The following is a 17967-nucleotide window of genomic DNA, read 5'->3' as shown; positions in this document are numbered from 1 at the left end:
GTAATAGTTGGTGAAAATAGTATTTATTTTATTTAGTAATATTAAGGGTGAGAATAAAAGTGAAAATTATTTTGTATATATAGTACTATCTTATTCTCCACATGGACAAAACTCTTGAAGCTTCATGATTAAAGACACGTGGACGACTCTGATTGTAACAAAACCAAGGAGGTTGTCTTCTCCAATAATTCAGTCGCTTCTGATTTTTTCCGTTTGATTTACCCATTACACCACTGGCAAGAACCATAAATCTAGATTACGACATGAATCCATCTGTCTATCTTCACCTTTCTCTGACCATACCAAGAGCTAACTTCACGCAAAGATCAATGTGTTTGGTATTGTAAACATTGATCACAAAACAATACAAATGAGATATCACGTTTATATTTATTCAGACATATACTGTCATTTATTTTCATAACCGTGGATTTTAATTAGTGTAACTGAGAACTATGGATCCGAAAATATAGGAATTAAGGGGAAGTTACGATATTATCATGTTTAAATATAATTAAATACAGTTACGTAAAGAAAATAATAAGTGGTTGTTTAAATAAATAGTTGGAAATATGGATTATCTGTTTTGGAGGAAAAATAGCATTATTGAGCCAGAACTAGACAGGAATCCTTATCCCTGGATAATATGATATATTTGGAAGGTTAGGAATAACAAACTTTTCAGGGGTATAGATAGAGATCCTTTGGAGGTAGTTCGACATGCAGAAAGTGAATGCCAAGCCTGGTTTGACGCTAACGAAGTGGTACAGCCAGTGGTACAAGATAATAACCCTGAGGTATCCTGGTATAATGGAATAAAATAACCCAAATGTGTATGAGATCCATGATCAAGTATGTAAATGCCCATATGCAAGAGAGATTAAGTTCATTCAAACCAAGTTCAGATTGGAGCTGATCTTAAGAACAATGCCAATAGCAAGCAAGTAAATAAGTTTCAAGAAGAGTTTTCAAGGCTCAAAGCATGCAAGGCTTTCAAGAGATGCATAAGCTACTTTATATGTTTAACTAGGGTGTCACTTTGAGTTCTAGACAAGAGTTCTTTACAAGGCATTTAAATTATTGCTCCCTATGCAAGTGAATGCAACCTATATGCTCTAGACTCAATCCTAAAAGTGCAAGTGATGCAACTACATGCTTCCTTTTGTTTTTTGTTTTTTGTTTTTCTTTTCAAATTTTTCAATTTTTTTGGTTTTTCTATGCATATATGTACAATGCAATGCATGAGACTTAAATCATCAAAGAAAACATGATCAAATACTTGGTACCTCCCCCAAACTTAGTTCACACAGTTTTTGTATTAGTAAGTTGAAAGAGATACCCAAAAGAAAGAATAAATGCAAAGAAAAATTGGTATATATAATGGAAAGGTTGGAGCGGTACCTCAAGCGGAGAGTGGAGAAGGAGGATCCTTCCCACTTTCAAGATTGATGGTGAGGACTTGAGAGAGAAGCTCTTGAAGCTTGATTGGATCATCTTGGAGCTGTGGAGTGATGATAGCCTTTGCACTTGAGAATGGTGTAGACTTTCCCTTGCATTTGATTTTGTACTCAATAGCTCCATCCTTGAACTTCATTGGGTGAAGAGTGAGAGTGTGTGTCATCATATCAAGAGGTGAAGGTTGAGGTTCTTTCACCATCTTCTTCTTGCCATGAGCAGCCTTTGTGGCTGTACTCACCTCCTCCTTTGTAGCACTTTCCAAGTGTTCATCACACATCTCTTTAGAGGACTCTCCAGCAAGACATTCTTTTCTACTAACAACCATTTCATCCTTGATCTTTTTAATGGAAGGTTCTTCACAAGTGATGGTTCCACAATACTCAAAATTCATCATTGGAGACTTGATTGGGTAGGAGACAACTTTGTTCACATTGAGGAGTGTGACCTTCTTGTTGAAAAAGTCAATGCAAGCTCCTACTGTTGTGAGAAATGGTGTGCCAAGGATCAATGAGACTCTCTTCTCAGTTGCCATCTTCAAAATAGTGAGATCAATAGGGATGGTGCAGTCTCCAATCTTCATAGGGTAGTCTTTGATTAAGCCTAATGGAGTTGTTGAAGAAGAGTCTCTAAACATGAGTGAAGATGTGTTTGGCTCCATGTTCTCAATCCCAAGACTCTTCACCATCTCCATTGAGATCACATTCACACTTGAACCAGAATCAACAAGAGCATCATCAAGTGTGAACTTACCAAGGGAGCAAGACAAGGTGAACTTCCCTTGGGTTTCTAGTTTTGGAATAGACTTTGGTGTGACTGGTGGATCAAGCTGCATAGTGGAGATGTTTAGGAGCTCTCCTACTTCTTCTTTGTGAGCTAGAATGTCCTTGATGAACATCATTTGGACATGAGCATCATGCATATTCGATATATGTGGAAGCTTGACTCCTACATCTCCCATGTCTTTTCTGAACTTGGAGATCACCTTCTTTTGAGCTTTAGAGAGGAACCTTTGTGGAAATGGGAGCTTGTCATAAGGTGATTGCTCAACCACATGAGCTTCTTCTAGCTGAATCTCCTTCAATTGCGTGACAGCTTTCCCAATAACTGGTTTCTCAGTCTTGTGTCTAACTGGTTGCAAAACCTTTCCCTCAACCTTCTTTACAGTTTGTATCTCAACCCTTTCCACAATCTGTGCTTCAGCCTTGGCAACAACTTATGTTCCGTACATGAGTCTTTCGATCTGATCTTTCTCTTTCTCATGATCACTCAACTTAATCTCAGAAGTAGTAGAGAGGATAACATTGCAATACTCTTTGGGATTCTGCTCTGATTTTCCTGGTAGAGATCCCATTGGGCTCTTGGAGGTTGAAGGCATAGAGGCAAACTGATTCTCCAAAGCCTTGAAGTGAGAGGAGAGTTGTAGGAACTTGTTGTTGAGGTCATTGTAGCTTTCATCAACTTTGGTGTGAAGGTTCTTCAGTTCATATCCAATGTGCTTCTCACTTCTAGTTTGGGACTCCAAGATCTGTTTCAACATTGCATCAGTGCTACTCTCTTGTGGAGCAGAAGTAGAAGATCCGGCTTGATCTTGTGTAGACTGATTTCCTTTGGAGGGAAAGCCTTGAGTGTAGTTTTGTCTAGCTTGGTAACCACCTTGTTGGTTGTTGTAGAAGGGCTTTTGTTGGTAGTTGTTGTACTGAAAGTTAGGCTCCTTCTTGTACCAAGTCCCATTAGCATTCACAAAACAAAGCTCTTCTTGACCTTCTAGACCATCAACTTCATTTAGCACAATAACCCCTTCTTGTTTCTGCTCACCAACAAAGTTCACCTTCTCTTGTTTAGCTTTATCTAAGAGAAGCATATCTATCTTGTCTTGTAGAGCCTTTAACTCTCTCTTGGTGTTTGTATCATCACCTCCACCGCCTCTGTTGCTTCTATCATGCTCATCACTGTAAACAGAATCACTCTTAGCCATATTCTCTACAAGCTCCAAAGCATCTGCTTCACTTCTCCTCAAGAAGAAACCATTGCTAGCAGTGTCAAGCTGGCTCATAAATTTGGGCAAATCACTTCTGTAAAAAGTACTAAGCAAACTCTCCATATTGAAGCAATAATGAGGACATTGAGAGATGTAGCTGTTGAACCTTTCTCATGCTTCTCCAAAGCCTTCAAGATTCCTTTGTTGAAATCCAGAGATTTCATTCCTTAGCTTAGCAGTTCTTGAAGTAGAGAAGTACTTGGCGAGGAAGGCTTTCTTGCACTCATCCCATGTGGTGATTGAATCTCTTGAAAGGCTCTTCTCCCATGTGTGAGATTTGTCTCCCAAAGAGAAAGGAAACAACCTTAGCTTGAATGCATCTTCAGAGACACCATTGATCTTTGTTGTTCCACACAGCTTATCAAAGTTATCCAAGTGGTCTAGTGGATCCTCCAAGGCAAGACCATGATACTTGTTGCTCTGAATCATATTTATCAAGCTTGACTTGATCTCAAAGTTGTTGTTTTCCACAGCTGGTGCTCTAATGTCAGCTCTATGCCCATGGATATTGGGCTCATCATGGGTTCCAATAGCTCTAGCTTGGCGATGTTGGTGTTGTGGCCTAAGGTTGTCAGCTCCTTGGCCATTACCTTCTCCATCCTGAGGCTGATTCTGATGTTGATCCATCACAAACCCCAATCTGTCTAAGTGAGCATGTTGCTCTTCTTCTCTTCTCCTCCTTGCAATCTCTCTTTCAAGTGCTCTAATGTCTTCAACTCTTGGAACTAGGTCTGTTGGGCCTCTGCTCCGCAAGTTCATGCACCTGAGATACAAAAGGCTAGGAAAGAGACTCAGTAACTAGATATAAGAAAATAAGATTTAGTCTCAAGCAAGAACCAAATCTCAATGTCAAAATCAACTTAGAATTGGCAGCGATGCCAAATTTGAAATGGACTTTTCAAGGGTCCAATAATCAAATCATTATAGTAATTAAGATGTCAATCTATTTCTAAGAGTTTTGATGCAAATAGAATTCATGTTCTAACTCAATCTAAATGCAATCAAGTGATGAGGTGATTCAATCAAGCTAACAAGGTTCTAACACTACTAACTAGCAACTTTCAATCAAATGGATAAAGGAGGACACATGGATATAGGACTTTGATGTCAGATGATTAAGATTCAATCTAAAATGGTAATGTTTCAATCAACACATTTCCTAAGTCTAGATAACAATTCTAAGCAAGTTCTCTTCCAAGATAAAAACTCATTTACTCTCATGATCAAACATCGAATTCCTTGGGTTTGTGTCAATCAAGCAATCATTAGGAATGGATCATTCAACTTTCCTAACTCCCATAACATCAAATCCCTTTGGTAGGGTAAGCTAAGAGCATGTTGAGTTGGCTCATACATTTCATCGAACACTTTCCGGGCATGTCTAGGTGTCTAATCCAAATTGGCCAACTCTAAATTAGCATTAAGATCACTCAATCAAGCAAGGAAACATATTAATCTACTCTAAACATTCTAGATCATCACTTAATCATCCTAATCATCCTAACTCATGAATCCAAAGATTACTACTCACTCATTATCATGGTAGACACTAAATCATTAGTTGATCTAAGTCTAAACATGATTAATGATCAAAGTAAACAAGCAAAGATAAGAGAAAATGATCAAGATTAGATCTTTCAACCAAAAGTAGATTTTTGATTAGATAGAAAACAAGATAAGACCTAATTTTAGGTTTAGAGAATATTTATAGGACTTCTAAACCCTAGTGGGCTCAGTCAACAACCTGATAGGCCCAAATAAAACATAAATTTTCGATCAGAAGAAGAAAAACGCGCGCGGGTTGATGAAGTCGCTCCACCAGGTCGCTCTGCCTCCAGAGCGGGTGCCTCACCTCGCTCCGAGAGGTCGCTCCGGCTCTCTGCTTCATTTCTTCATATTGCGCGTGGGATGATGACCTTGCTCTGTCTTGGTCGCTCCAGCTTCACAGCGGGTTCGCCACCTCGCTCCGAGACGTCGCTCTGGCTTCCTTCGCACTTCATGGATTTGACGCGCGGTGTACCCACCTCGCTGCGAGAGGTCGCTCCGGTTCACGAAAGTTGTCGACGGGATGTTGGACCCAGAGCGGGTACGCTACCTCGCTGCGAGAGGTCGCTCCAGTACAGAGCGGGTGTCATACCTCGCTCCAGTGGGTCGCTCTACACTCCACTCGTCTAGAGTGGGTGCATCAGGTCGCTTCAGAACCTCGCTCCAATTCCCATTTCGCCAAGATGATCATTTTCTACTCCTTAAGAGCCCAAATGTCTCCAAATACCTCCAAAAACTCCAAAGGATGCTCCAACACCTAATAAAGAATTATGTATGCAATATCTAGCCTAAAGATGCCTAAATATTAATCTAAATGATACAACATGTGCAAGAATGAATGACTAAAATAATGCAAATATGCAAAGTTGTTGACGGGATGTTGGGCCCAGAGCGGGTACGCTACCTCGCTGCGAGAGGTCGCTCCAGTACAGAGCGGGTGTCATACCTCGCTCCAGTGGGTCGCTCTACACTCCACTCGTCTAGAGCGGGTGCATCAGGTCGCTTCAGAACCTCGCTCCAATTCCCATTTCGCCAAGATGATCATTTTCTACTCCTTAAGAGCCCAAATGTCTCCAAATACCTCCAAAAACTCCAAAGGATGCTCCAACACCTAATAAAGACTTATGTATGCAATATGGAGCCTAAAGATGCCTAAATATTAATCTAATTGATTCAACATGTGCAAGAATGAATGACTAAAACAATGCAAATATGCAAGATATCATATCCCAAGTCATAAGCTTGGGTAATATCTGCTTGTTAGATGGATCTTGGACATCTTCTGCTCAATTGAGTGGATGTGGATGGGTATGGATGGACAGTGGTGGGAACATTCAACTTATGGGAACAAGGAATTTCACTCGACGCGAATCAGCCTTGCATTCGGAAGTAGAAGCACTGCGATGGGCGATGGAGAATATGCTTCAACACTCAACATGCCAGAGCTTCGGGACGGACTGTAAGGAGCTGATTGCAATGATAAATGACCCTCAGGCGCGACGGAATTGGAGACGATAGAGACGCTACAAATATGCTTCCCGGACTTCAGCATTATTCATGTTCCACGGACACGGAATCAGATTTCAGAGTTTTTAGCTAAGACTGCTAGATCCTTCCATAGAGAGTTATTTTTTATTGGTTGTTCTATTCTGGTTTAATTACCCAGACCACCTCAAGTTTGAGTAATAAAATGACCTTTCGACGTAAAAGAATAAATAAATAAATACTATTATCAATTGGTCATGTTCCTAATTTAATAGTATTGATGATCATGCCACATCAATTAATGAAAAACTGTGAAAACCAATAAAATTATTTTATTTTTACACATCAGATGTAATCGTTGGTAAAATGTGATCTCTTTCCCTTCAAAGTCTTAGAACGCCGCGTCATCTCTTTTTCACATTAACTAAAGTCAAGAAATTGACAGTGGTCTTCCTCTTTTCTAGACATTAATATCATGTTACAATGTTTTATATTTTTGATAAATTTTGTTGAGTTGGAATTTCCATTGTCGATAAACAAATCAAACGTTTTTTCTTCTTCTCACTCCTCTACACTTCAGAGATTTTTAACTAGATATGTTTATTCATAAGCTCTTAATTTGCCTTTTTTTTGTCAAAGCTCTTAATTTATCTTCTTTTTTTTTTTAAGTGCAACTTCAGTGCCAAAGGTAGTCAAGGTAGTTTACCACCCCAGATCCAATAACAGCCATGCAGATTTCCTTGCCAAACATGCTTGAACAAGGAACTGTGTTTTCTCCTATGTCAACACGTCTATGCCCTATTTGATTGATATCAACAATTCACCGTTGGCAAATTCGTAATTAGATTTATCTTTGTATTTCATCGTAATAAAAAAAAATGCAATTTCAGTGGCGTGAGAATTTATTCACCATATTTGTGGGTTATATGGCAAAGCTTTAGCCGTTAGGTGCTTAAAACGAACCAGCGAATATGATAAGGTAAATTCTTGACAACCAAGTTTTCTAAATCTTAAATATGGTTGATGCTTTGTAAACATGTCACTTCTGAAAATAACACTGGTATATAAAAAAATGTGAATAAGGGTATACACTGTATCACCAATATCCATGAACTTGCGATCTTGAGAGGCTTATGAGTATAATAAAACTCTAAATTAATTATGTTAGTATGTAAGATATATGGCAATCTCATTAGCATTACAAGAGGATCATGGCTTGGGGACATAGTCGTTGTCTTTCCATGAACCCCCACATTTATGATGAGGGCTCCACTTGTTGTTGACATGGGAGGTCTTGTAACTTTTCCAGTCGCTGAGAACAAGAGTGAGATCAAAGACCTTTGCGGGAATGTGGCGGCAGCAGTTGGCATGTACAGTGGTGACGACGCCCATGTCAGTGCTGTCTTGGCAGAAGCCGCTGAATTCAGTGGTGTTGAGGAAGTTAACGTTGAGACCGAGCTGATTGAAGAAACCCGTGTCGAGGAGCTTCTGGAGGACGTCTTGTTCCTTCATGCCCGGCGAATTGAGCCTCATATCGTACCATTTATTGAAGAGGGAGAAAGTCTTGTTGTTGGACCGGACGTGGAAGAATCCAGTGTTGATGGCGTGTCCAGCTTCCACGTTGTTTTGGTCAACGCTTATCTGCATATCCAAGCTCCCGTTGTTGCTTAGCCGGGAGAAGGGGGTCCTTAGCCACAACACGTCCGTGTCCTGACTAATGAAAAATAAAATCATTCAAAATATATAGTTCCAAAACCCTAGCAAAGAGTATTGGCACCTCTCATAGAATTTTGATTTTGAGCAGGGCTGAAAACGTCTAGAAACTTAACCGTGAAAAGAATATGGTAGCCGCGGCCGAGGACATCGAGGAGAAAGTGAGTCCTCCGCCACATCATCTCAATGAAATCAGCTGACATGTACACTTTCTCCCCCTCCAAGTCAACACCTTTAATTTCCATCTTATAGCAATGGAGCCTCTTGAAGCGGCAGCGATCATAGGCCGTATGATCTGTTGCCACCAGCACCAAATAGTCTAGAAGCGGCAAAGTCCCTTCTCCTTCCCAGAAACTCTCCAGGAACAGATCTAGCATCGTCCTCCCTTCTCCAACCTCCTCCACGTACGCTCTGTTCACAAGCGCTATTATCACCGTATTGTTGTTTCCTGCGGCCGCACTCTCCAATACTGCCTCAAGCTCGTCCTGTGGAAACTCTATAGTTTTCTGTAACCACTTCAATACCAGTATAATGACTTTCATCATCTCCTATAGTTACCCTAGACTTCAATATATTGTAATTAATAAACGTACCACTTGCTGAGGAGTGTTGGTATTGTGTAAGAGATCGGAGATAGGATCGGAAATCGAACGTGTGGAGAAGCTGAAATATAGGACACCGGCAAAAAGGAGAGCAACGGCCACGGCAAGGTTGCGGGAGGAGTCATTGCAGAGAGGCATGCTTTTGGTTAACGTGTTATTAGGATTACGAAACTCACGTATATGTGACCTTTTTCTCTACAGCCCCTTTATTTAAGCGACTGTGATATATACCAATTTTTAGTTTTGTCAATGGATATACACCAATCTTTGGTGATCCCAATTTATGAATGTAGTATATACTTGATATATTTCCCTATTAAACTATGAATTTAAATGATACTCTTATACACAAAGAAATGTACCAAGTGATAAACTACAATAGAAACTCTATAAATTAATCATTGATATTTAGGGCAAATGTCCAAAATAGCACATTTCTAAGTTTATATCACAAAAATAGCATTCAAAAACTAAAATGACCAAAATAGCACCTTTCTAAGTTTATATCTTATCCCCAAAACCTCATTTCTCAATTCTAAACCCTAAACCCTAAACTCTAAACCCTAAACCATAAACTCTAAACCCTAAACCCTAAACTCTAAACCCTAAATCCTAAACCCTAGACCCTAAACCCTAAACTCTAAACCCTAAACCCTAAACTCTAAACCCTAAACCCTAAATTCTAAACCCTAAACCCTAAACCCTAAACTCTAAACCCTAAACCCTAAACCCTAAATCCTAAACCCCACCCTTTAACTCTAAACCCTAAGTTTGTGACTTTTGATAAAACATTAAGTGCTATTTTTGTGACTTTTGACTTTGAGTGCTAGTTTGGGAACAAAAACTTGATTTAGTGCTATTTTTGTCTTTTTCTCTAAATTAATAGATTAATAAATTTTTCTGGTCCCAAGTTCGACTAGTTCAAAATATGACACGGATCGATCAAATAATAAGATAATTAATTCCTAAAATATTCTATATGGTCTCAATAAAATTCTAAATTAATAATTTAAATTTATATACAATTTATATAAGTCTAAAAACCCCATTATACTGTTTGTTTTATATTGATAATAAACTTTTCTTAATATTTTTTAAGCAAATAGATCATCAACAACATATGTATTTTGTAAAGATCCAAAGAACTTATCTATATTGTTAAAATTCTAATAAAAAGAAAATTTCATAATTTTGTAGTTTTGTAAAAATAATAAATGATTTTTAATTGAAATAATATAGAATAATTATTCTGAACAAAAATTAATTATTAATTAATTTTTCATAGTGTTAAATAAGTAAACAAAAGTTACTACTTTTGTAGATTTTCTTTTTAATGATGATGAAGGAAAACCAATTTTTTAGGTTTTCTTTTTATTTAATAATTGTACTTTTATTAATTTATAATGAAAAAGAAAAATAATTGTTCAAAAAAAAACAAAAGAATGAGATAAAAATGAGATTAATAATAAACAGTTGCGGACCACTACAATATTGGTCAGCCATTTCGGATAGCACAACTCTCTTAGAGCATCTAAAAAAAACTCCATTTTGAAGTTTCCAAAACTCTATATTTGAAGTTTAAAAGTGTTCTTCTCAACCATCACAATCGGCACAATCGGCATCTGCACTCCAGCCTCCTCAAGCAATCACAGGGACCGTCTGTTTCACTGATGCGGCTTGGAGCCAAGCTACGAACAGAGCAGGTTGTGGTTGGTGTTTTATGAATCGTGAGAATGTTGCTTTTTTGCAGGACGCCAGAGCGTTCGAGCTTATCTCATCGCCACTTATGGCCGAAGCGATCGCCATCCGGTCAGCTCTCCTCCATGCTCTGGAAGCTGGAATTTTAGAAAACTGCATCAAATCAGATTGTCAGGCACTCATTGCTGCCCTCTCCTCGAAGCGTCATCCGGCGGATCTCTACGGAATCATCGGGACATCGAGACTATCCTTACGTTTTACCCGCATTTCATTTTGTTTCATTTCGAGATCTCTGAACTTTTTAGCTGATTCACTACCTAAGTCTGTACTGTACTCCTCCTTCCCCAACTAGTTTGCTTGGGAGTTTTAATATTATGTTTGGTGTTCAAAAAAAAAAGGTGTTCTTCTCCAAACGCAAAACTTCAAACTCAACTTCAAAACTATTTCTATTTTATAATATGGTTCTTATATTTGTCATAACTTAACTAAATTCATAAAACTTTAGTAAATAAATAGCACATATATAAACATATTACAACAATATTAATTAATAAAATATTATATCAAAATATAAAATTTTAAACAAAATATCTTAATTAATATTAAACTTCAAGCAAAATACCATATTATTCCATAAACTGATTTTCGTAATGCATATATGATCTACTAGTGCATTTGGAAGTAAAAATGGCTCTCCTCATTTTTTAATTTGTAGATTAGAGATAAAAAAATTGTTGAAATCGAGTGATATTAATACTTGTAAATACATAAGATCAGACCAAGAAAATAAAAAAGAAACATAAATGTTGCTATAAGACTAACTTTTATCGATAATATTAATGCTCGTGAATATATTCAAAATGAACAAGAAATAATTGTTCGAAAAGACATCATCATCAACAACAACAACAACCATCTTCAGTTACACAAAAAAAAATTGGACAATATTTGAAAATTTTGAAGGTTCCAGATCAAACTTCCATGACTATTAGTGGTGTTGTAATATTTAAATTTGTGTAATAGTTATGTCTTCATGTAATTTTTAAAATATTTTTTTTGTTAAGTTTTTTTTTTGTATATTTTGCTGTCTAAATCTAGTTTTAAATATTTAAATCTTATTTTAAACTTTTATTTAATTTTATGTGTCCAACTTAGATTTTGTAAACAAAACTTAAAATATTTATGAGATATAATTTTTATAAAGATTAAAACAATAAACAAGAAAATATTTATGAATCATAAATGTTATGTGTAGGGACCAAAGTGCAAATAAAAATATAAAACTTCAAATTTGAATTTTTAAGTAGTGAAACTTCAAATATAGAGTTTCACTCCTCAAAACTTTAAATTTGAAGTTCTTTTTTGAAAATCAAAAAACATCATATTTAAAGTTATAGAGTGTCTTTTGGAGATGTTCCTGTGTACCCAACATTTAGTAGGTTTTTGACTTTGTTATTGATGATATCATTATATTCTAGAGTGAATTTTCATATATATTTTTTGTTAAAACAAACATACGTTAGTTAGAAAAAATAATATAAAAACTATTTGAAAAAATAATTTTAAATGAAAAGATAGTTTCATAAAATTTTAGATGATGATTAATTTAGATAGATTGATAAATAAATTATTTATACGGTAAATATAATTATAAAATAAAATAAAATAAATTGTAAAATATTGTTAATATTTTTTGGTGATGAGGGAAAACCAATATTTGTTAGATTATCTATTATTTAGTTTTGGAAAATAAAAAATAATTATTAATTAGATTATATAATAACTGTAATTTTATTAATCATAATGAAAGCAAGAAAAGAAAAACTGTTAAAAAAAATGATTAGAGATCATAAAAGAAATTAATAATAAACAATCATAAAAGAGAGATATTAAAAAAATAGTTTTATAAAAATTTATATGATGATTAGTTTAGAAATATTGAAAAATAAATTATTTCTTTAGTGTAAAAATAATTATGAAATAGTGTTTCATAGTGTAAAATAATGTTAATACTTTTATTGTGATGAAGGATTTTTTTTGTTAGATTCTGTTCTTATTTAATTTGGGAAGATCTAAAATAAACGATTAATTAACGTAATAAAATTTTTAATTAATTTATAATTGAAGTTTTTTTTTTTGTAACTTAATTTATAATTGACGTTACGATCGTCCAAAGAGAGAATACGATTGGAGATGGTGGATGCTCTGCGGAAGCTGTTGGATAGTGGAAAATTATCGGAGGAGGATTGCCACTCAATTTTGCGTGGATTGGGTAATAAGGTTGTTGGATTGCAAGAAAAAGAAAAAGAAAAAGAAGTCGATGGATGGAGGAGGAGGAATTGGACGAGGAATACTGTGGCCAAGTACGGGAGTCTTTTTTTTTTTTTTTTTTTTTTTTTTTTTTTCGTAGATGGTCGATTTGATTAATTGGCAATTACTTTTTTTAAGTTTTTGTTACAAAAATAAACCAAGAGGAGAAAAATGACTAAAATGTTTCATTTAATAGGTAAAAGTATTCTAACACCCTAAATATATAAAAAAATTAAAATTAAAAAAATTAAAAAATTAAAAATTAAAAAAAAATTATTTTTAAATTTTTTTATAGTTTTAGATTATTTGTTTTCAAATTCGAACTTTTTTATTTTTCGGAATTTTTTTTTATTTTTTTTTCAAATTTTCATTTTGTAGTTCGAAAAAACTTTTTGAAACTATTTCAAAAAAAAATTCGAAAATACTTTTTGAAACTATTTTTAAAATTTTTATTTTCAAATTTTTAATATTTATTTTTTTATTTTATAAAATTTTAAATCGCAATCCCAAATCTGCGCCCCTTAACTCTAAACCCTAAGAGCACCATTAACCCATGCACGGTTTCATAGTTAGGTTTTTGAATTTTTTTTTTTGTCTGATAAAAAATTAATTAAAAGGAAATCAATCGCGGGTCGCCACGTGTCGGTGGGATCCGCAAACAGTCCAAAAACCATCCAAGATTCGGCCCTTACAGAAGAGGAGTAAGAGGCAGTTCTTAAAAAGTGAGTGGGACCCACTGATTTTTTAATTATTCTTTTGCTAAAACCCATGGCCAAGAGCCAGGGTCAATGGTGCTCTAAGATTTGGATTAGTTAACCCTAGAAATATAAGTGTATATTTACCTTTCTAATGAAACATTTTGGTCATTTTGATATTTAGAGTTTATATTTGTGACATAAATTTTTTTAGTGCTATCATAGGGTATTTCCCTTGATTAATTGGTAATTTGATGAATTCTAGCTAGGGTTTCGATATTGATGTTCATGTTCGTATCCCTGAACGTGGAATCCATCCACACGAGCTAGGCAAACGTCAACCGCCTTGCGATATCGCACTTTACGGCCGCTTGGGAGTTCATTGTTTCAACTTTGAGAAGGTTTGCATGCTTTTGAGTGTGGAAGCCACATATATAATATATTTTCATGATTTAATTATTTTTGCAGGGGAGGAAAAATTGCAGTTTATGCGCATGCCCAAATACAATATCAGACTAGTATATGGACCTCTTAATTACTATATCACCGTGGAGGTAACGGATCTTGTAAGCTCACATTCTCCAGAGCTCAGTCACAGACTCTTTTTCCCAGAACGGCGAGCATTTACGAGTCTTCACTCAAATCTGCAGACTAAAACCCGAGAAACCAGGTAACTTAGTGAAATCATCTATTGGGTTGAAGGTGTAGATGAGCTTAACCAGATAAAATTATTGTAGGTGAAGGAGAAGGTGCCTTCTCTCTGTTGGACGATGAAGCTGTAGATGAGCTTTACAAAGGTCGTATGCCCAACTTTTTGTCCGAAGCAAATCCTGATGATAGGCTGAGATTCTACGAGGTAAATTTTGTTTCATTTTCCTACTCATTGTGTTGTTTCAAGATCAACTTCCAATATGTGTGCTTTCTCTCTTTTGCACTTCGTACGCAGTTTGTAAACCTTTTTTATGTGTTTTCCAGGTTCAGGAGCAGGACATATGTGAAAATGATTGGCTTCGTCTGTATACTGATTTCGCACTTTACTGCTACTGGCAGTATAATGAGGTAAATATAATGAGAATCAAGATGATGTTTGGCATTATTTACCTTTTGCAATTTTTGAAGCTTTTCTTTCTTCCAGGACGCATTCAAGTTTTGCTTGCCTTCCGAGATCAACAAGATACTTGTGGAAACCTTTGAAACTCATACAGACCCATCTCTGAAGCTCAAGTCTAGTAATGCCATCTTCCACATCAACTTCACCGCCAAGAGCCGTGACTACATATCGGTTGTCAGGAGGACAACGGATGGGAAAACAGGGCATATGATACTCCAAATTAGTACCTGGACCAATCCACCAAGCTCCCCGTGAACAGCAATTGTCACCGAATTTTTCTCTTTGAAGATGAACTTTGCTTTGTTTTTTTTAACAGTTAAATAATTTTTGTAAACCCTGTTTATATAGAATCACAAACTATTTCAATAAGAAGTCCCTCTCTTGTTAATCAATCACAATATCACAATAACTCAAATCGTAAATCACACCCAATGCATCACAAGTTGCATTCCCTATATATAAGACTAGATAACTCCTAATCTTAATAGTATCACCACAAATCATATTTTCCTAATCCTTTTAGATAATCGTAAAACAAAGAAAAAGGAAACTTGGAAGTCATGGCTTATCCAACATTCTCCCGCCTAAGCTTGAACTCGGTTTCTCCCACAAGTACCACACCAATAAGGATTCTCATCGACACAAACTTAGTCCTTCCAAGTGACTTGGTAAGAATGTCAGCTCGTTGCTCATTTCCCGGAACGTGTTCAACCTCCACTTGATCATTCTTGACACATTCCCTTATGAAGTGAAACTGTCTGTGTATGTGCTTTCTTCGACCATGGAATACATGATTCTTTGAAAGAGCAATGGCAGATTTGTTATCAACTTTTATTGTTACTCTTATGCAAGCCTTCCCAATGATATCTCCAAGCAACTATTGCAGCCACACCGCCTGTTTAGGCGCCTCCGTAGCAGCCATAAACTCTGCTTCGCAAGAGGACAACTCCACAATCTCTTGTTTCTGCGAACACCATGATATTGGACTGTCGTTGAGGTAAAATACGTGACCCGTAGTGCTTTTCCCATCATCATCATCAACATTGTGCGACGAGTCGCTATACCCAATCAGCTCCATCTTTGTCGATCTTGAAAATATGATTCCAAGAGAGACAGTCCCGTGTAAGTACCTCAAGATTTGTTTCAAAGCTGCTCCATGTGACATCTTTGGCTCCTGCATATACCTGCTCAGTACCCCGATAGAGAAAGAAAGATCCGGTCGTGTGTGTAACAAATAACGTAAGCAACCAATCTGCCTTCGATACTCTCGCTCGTCAATGTACTTCACCTTAAGAGCCTTGGACATCTTCACATTAAACTCCATAGGAATATGAGTTGAGTTGCATTCACTCATCCCACTTTCTTCAAGAATCTTCAACGCGTATCGGTTCTGTCTCAATGTAGTGCCTCCTTTGAATTGATCAACCTCAATGCCTAGGTAATAAGTAAGCTTTCCCAAGTCACTCATCTCGAACTTCCTTGCCATATCCCGCTTAAACTCATCAATTGTGGTTATTGATGACCCGGCTACCAGTAGATCGTTGACGTACACCACTACGACTAGTAAACCAGATTTATCCTCCCTCCTATACAATGACGGTTCTTTAGAGCATCAGTAAAACTTCAAACCAACTAGTATTTGATTCAACTTGACATTCCATGCTCTTGGTGCCTGTTTCAATCCATAGAGAACTTTCTTTAGCTTATAAACCTTGGTTTCTTCCCTTGCAATCACAAAACCTTCAGGTTGACTGACATATTCATCCTCTTTGAGCTCGCCGTGAAGGAAGGCAGTCTTCACGTCAAGATGATGAACTTGCCAACCTTTAGAGGCAGCTAAATCAATAACAAGTCGGATGGTTTCTATACGTGCAACAGGAGCAAACTCTTCATCATAATCAATGCCATGCTTCTGAACATAACCTTTTGCCACTAATCTTGCTTTATACTTGTTAATGCTCCCATCTGCATTACGTTTTATCTTGAAAACCCACTTTAGGCCGATTGGTTTTATGCCTTGAGGTGGATCAACAAGACTCCAGGTGTTGTTCTTCTCGATGGATCTGATCTCTTCTCCACATGCGTCAACCCAAACATCCAATTCTTTGGCTTCATTGAAGTCCCACGGCTCATCATTGATCACCATCAAAAGTCTCTCACATTCGTATTCAGCAAGGATGATATAATCATCTAGGTAAGCAGGATTTGTGGTTACTCTAGTCGACCTTCTCAGTTGTGGTTCCTGTAGATCATCCTCTACTTTTTCATCACCATCATCGCTTTCGTCTTCGTCAGTTGTAATAATTTCCACTTTTTCATATGTTGCCTTACTCTCATCTTCTGGTATCTTCTTTCCCCAATTCCAGCTTCTGGTCTCATCAAATACAACGTCGCGGTTTACTATAACCTTGTTGCTCGTTGGGTCTAGAAGTCGATATGCTTTTGATCCGGGTTCTGTACCAAGGTGCACTAATGTCCTTGATCGATCATCTAATTTCTTTCGACCTGTAGCGTTAGTTATTGCATAGCATACACATCCGAATACCCTAAGATGTTCGATATTAGGTTTCTTGTTTTGCAAGGCTTCATATGGAGTCTTCCCATCAAGAGATCGTGTGGCAATTCTATTAATCAAATACGTCGAGTGACATACTGCTTCTCCCCACAAGAGGTTTGGGACACTCATGTGTTTCAATATACTTCTTCTCATCTCCAGAAGCGTTCGATTTCGTCTTTCCACCACGCCATTCTGCTGCGGAGAGTACGGTGCAGTTAAGTGTCTTTTGATACCATTGAAATCGCAGAAGGCGTTGAACTCGTGTGAGTTGAATTCCCCACCTCTATCTGTCCGAAGAGTTTATATCTCAGCTTTTGTTTCTTGTTCAACAAGTGTTTTGAACCGCTTAAATTTCTCAAATGCCTCACTCTTCTGTTTCAACAAAATTGTCCACATATACCGAGAATAGTCGTCGATGAGTAAAAAAACGTACCGTTTGAGACCTGGTGTGGTTGGAGTTATAGGACCACATAGGTCCCCATGTATTAGCTCAAGAGGATGAGAGGCACGGTATGAGGTTGCTTGCGGGAACAGCTGTCTTGTTTGTTTCCCTCGTAGACAAGATTCGCATGTTTCTTTATCTACTGAAATCTTCGGTAATCCAACAGCCAATCCTCTTCATCATCAGCTTCATTGTTTCGATATTAACGTGACCAAGTCGAGCATGCCACTTTGCAGATTCTGTTGATCCTTGGACTTGAAGGCATTGAATGTTATCAGCACTCAACGTAACTTTGTATAACCTGTTTCTTGAT

At 36.8% G+C, this 17967-nt stretch overlaps 1 protein-coding gene, 1 non-coding gene and 1 pseudogene across 2 annotated transcripts; 2 read left to right on the top strand and 1 right to left on the bottom strand.

Annotated features, from left to right (window-relative positions):
- The first annotated feature begins 3563 nt into the window (after positions 1-3563).
- On the top strand, positions 3564-3670 carry LOC125592076. The gene has a single exon (XR_007327926.1). It is a non-coding gene; the product is annotated as a small nucleolar RNA R71 (small nucleolar RNA).
- A 3902-nt stretch (positions 3671-7572) lies between these two features.
- Positions 7573-9368, bottom strand: LOC106432647 (uncharacterized protein At1g28695). The gene is made up of 3 exons (XM_048766060.1): positions 8833-9368; positions 8356-8724; positions 7573-8236 (listed from the first exon to the last, which is right to left on the bottom strand). The coding sequence occupies exons 1-3, from the start codon at positions 8977-8979 to the stop codon at positions 7736-7738; spliced, it is 1017 nt and encodes a 338-aa protein (XP_048622017.1). The 5' UTR covers positions 8980-9368; the 3' UTR covers positions 7573-7735.
- Positions 9369-9673: 305 nt separating this feature from the next.
- LOC106432627 lies at positions 9674-15310 on the top strand (annotated as a pseudogene).
- The last annotated feature ends 2657 nt before the right edge of the window (positions 15311-17967 follow it).

The sequence above is a fragment of the Brassica napus genome, chromosome C8 (assembly GCF_020379485.1).
Source record: "Brassica napus cultivar Da-Ae chromosome C8, Da-Ae, whole genome shotgun sequence".
Classification (NCBI taxonomy): Eukaryota; Viridiplantae; Streptophyta; class Magnoliopsida; order Brassicales; family Brassicaceae; genus Brassica; species Brassica napus.
Note: the sequence above shows the minus strand (reverse complement) of the source record. Positions and strands in the feature narration are given on the sequence as shown.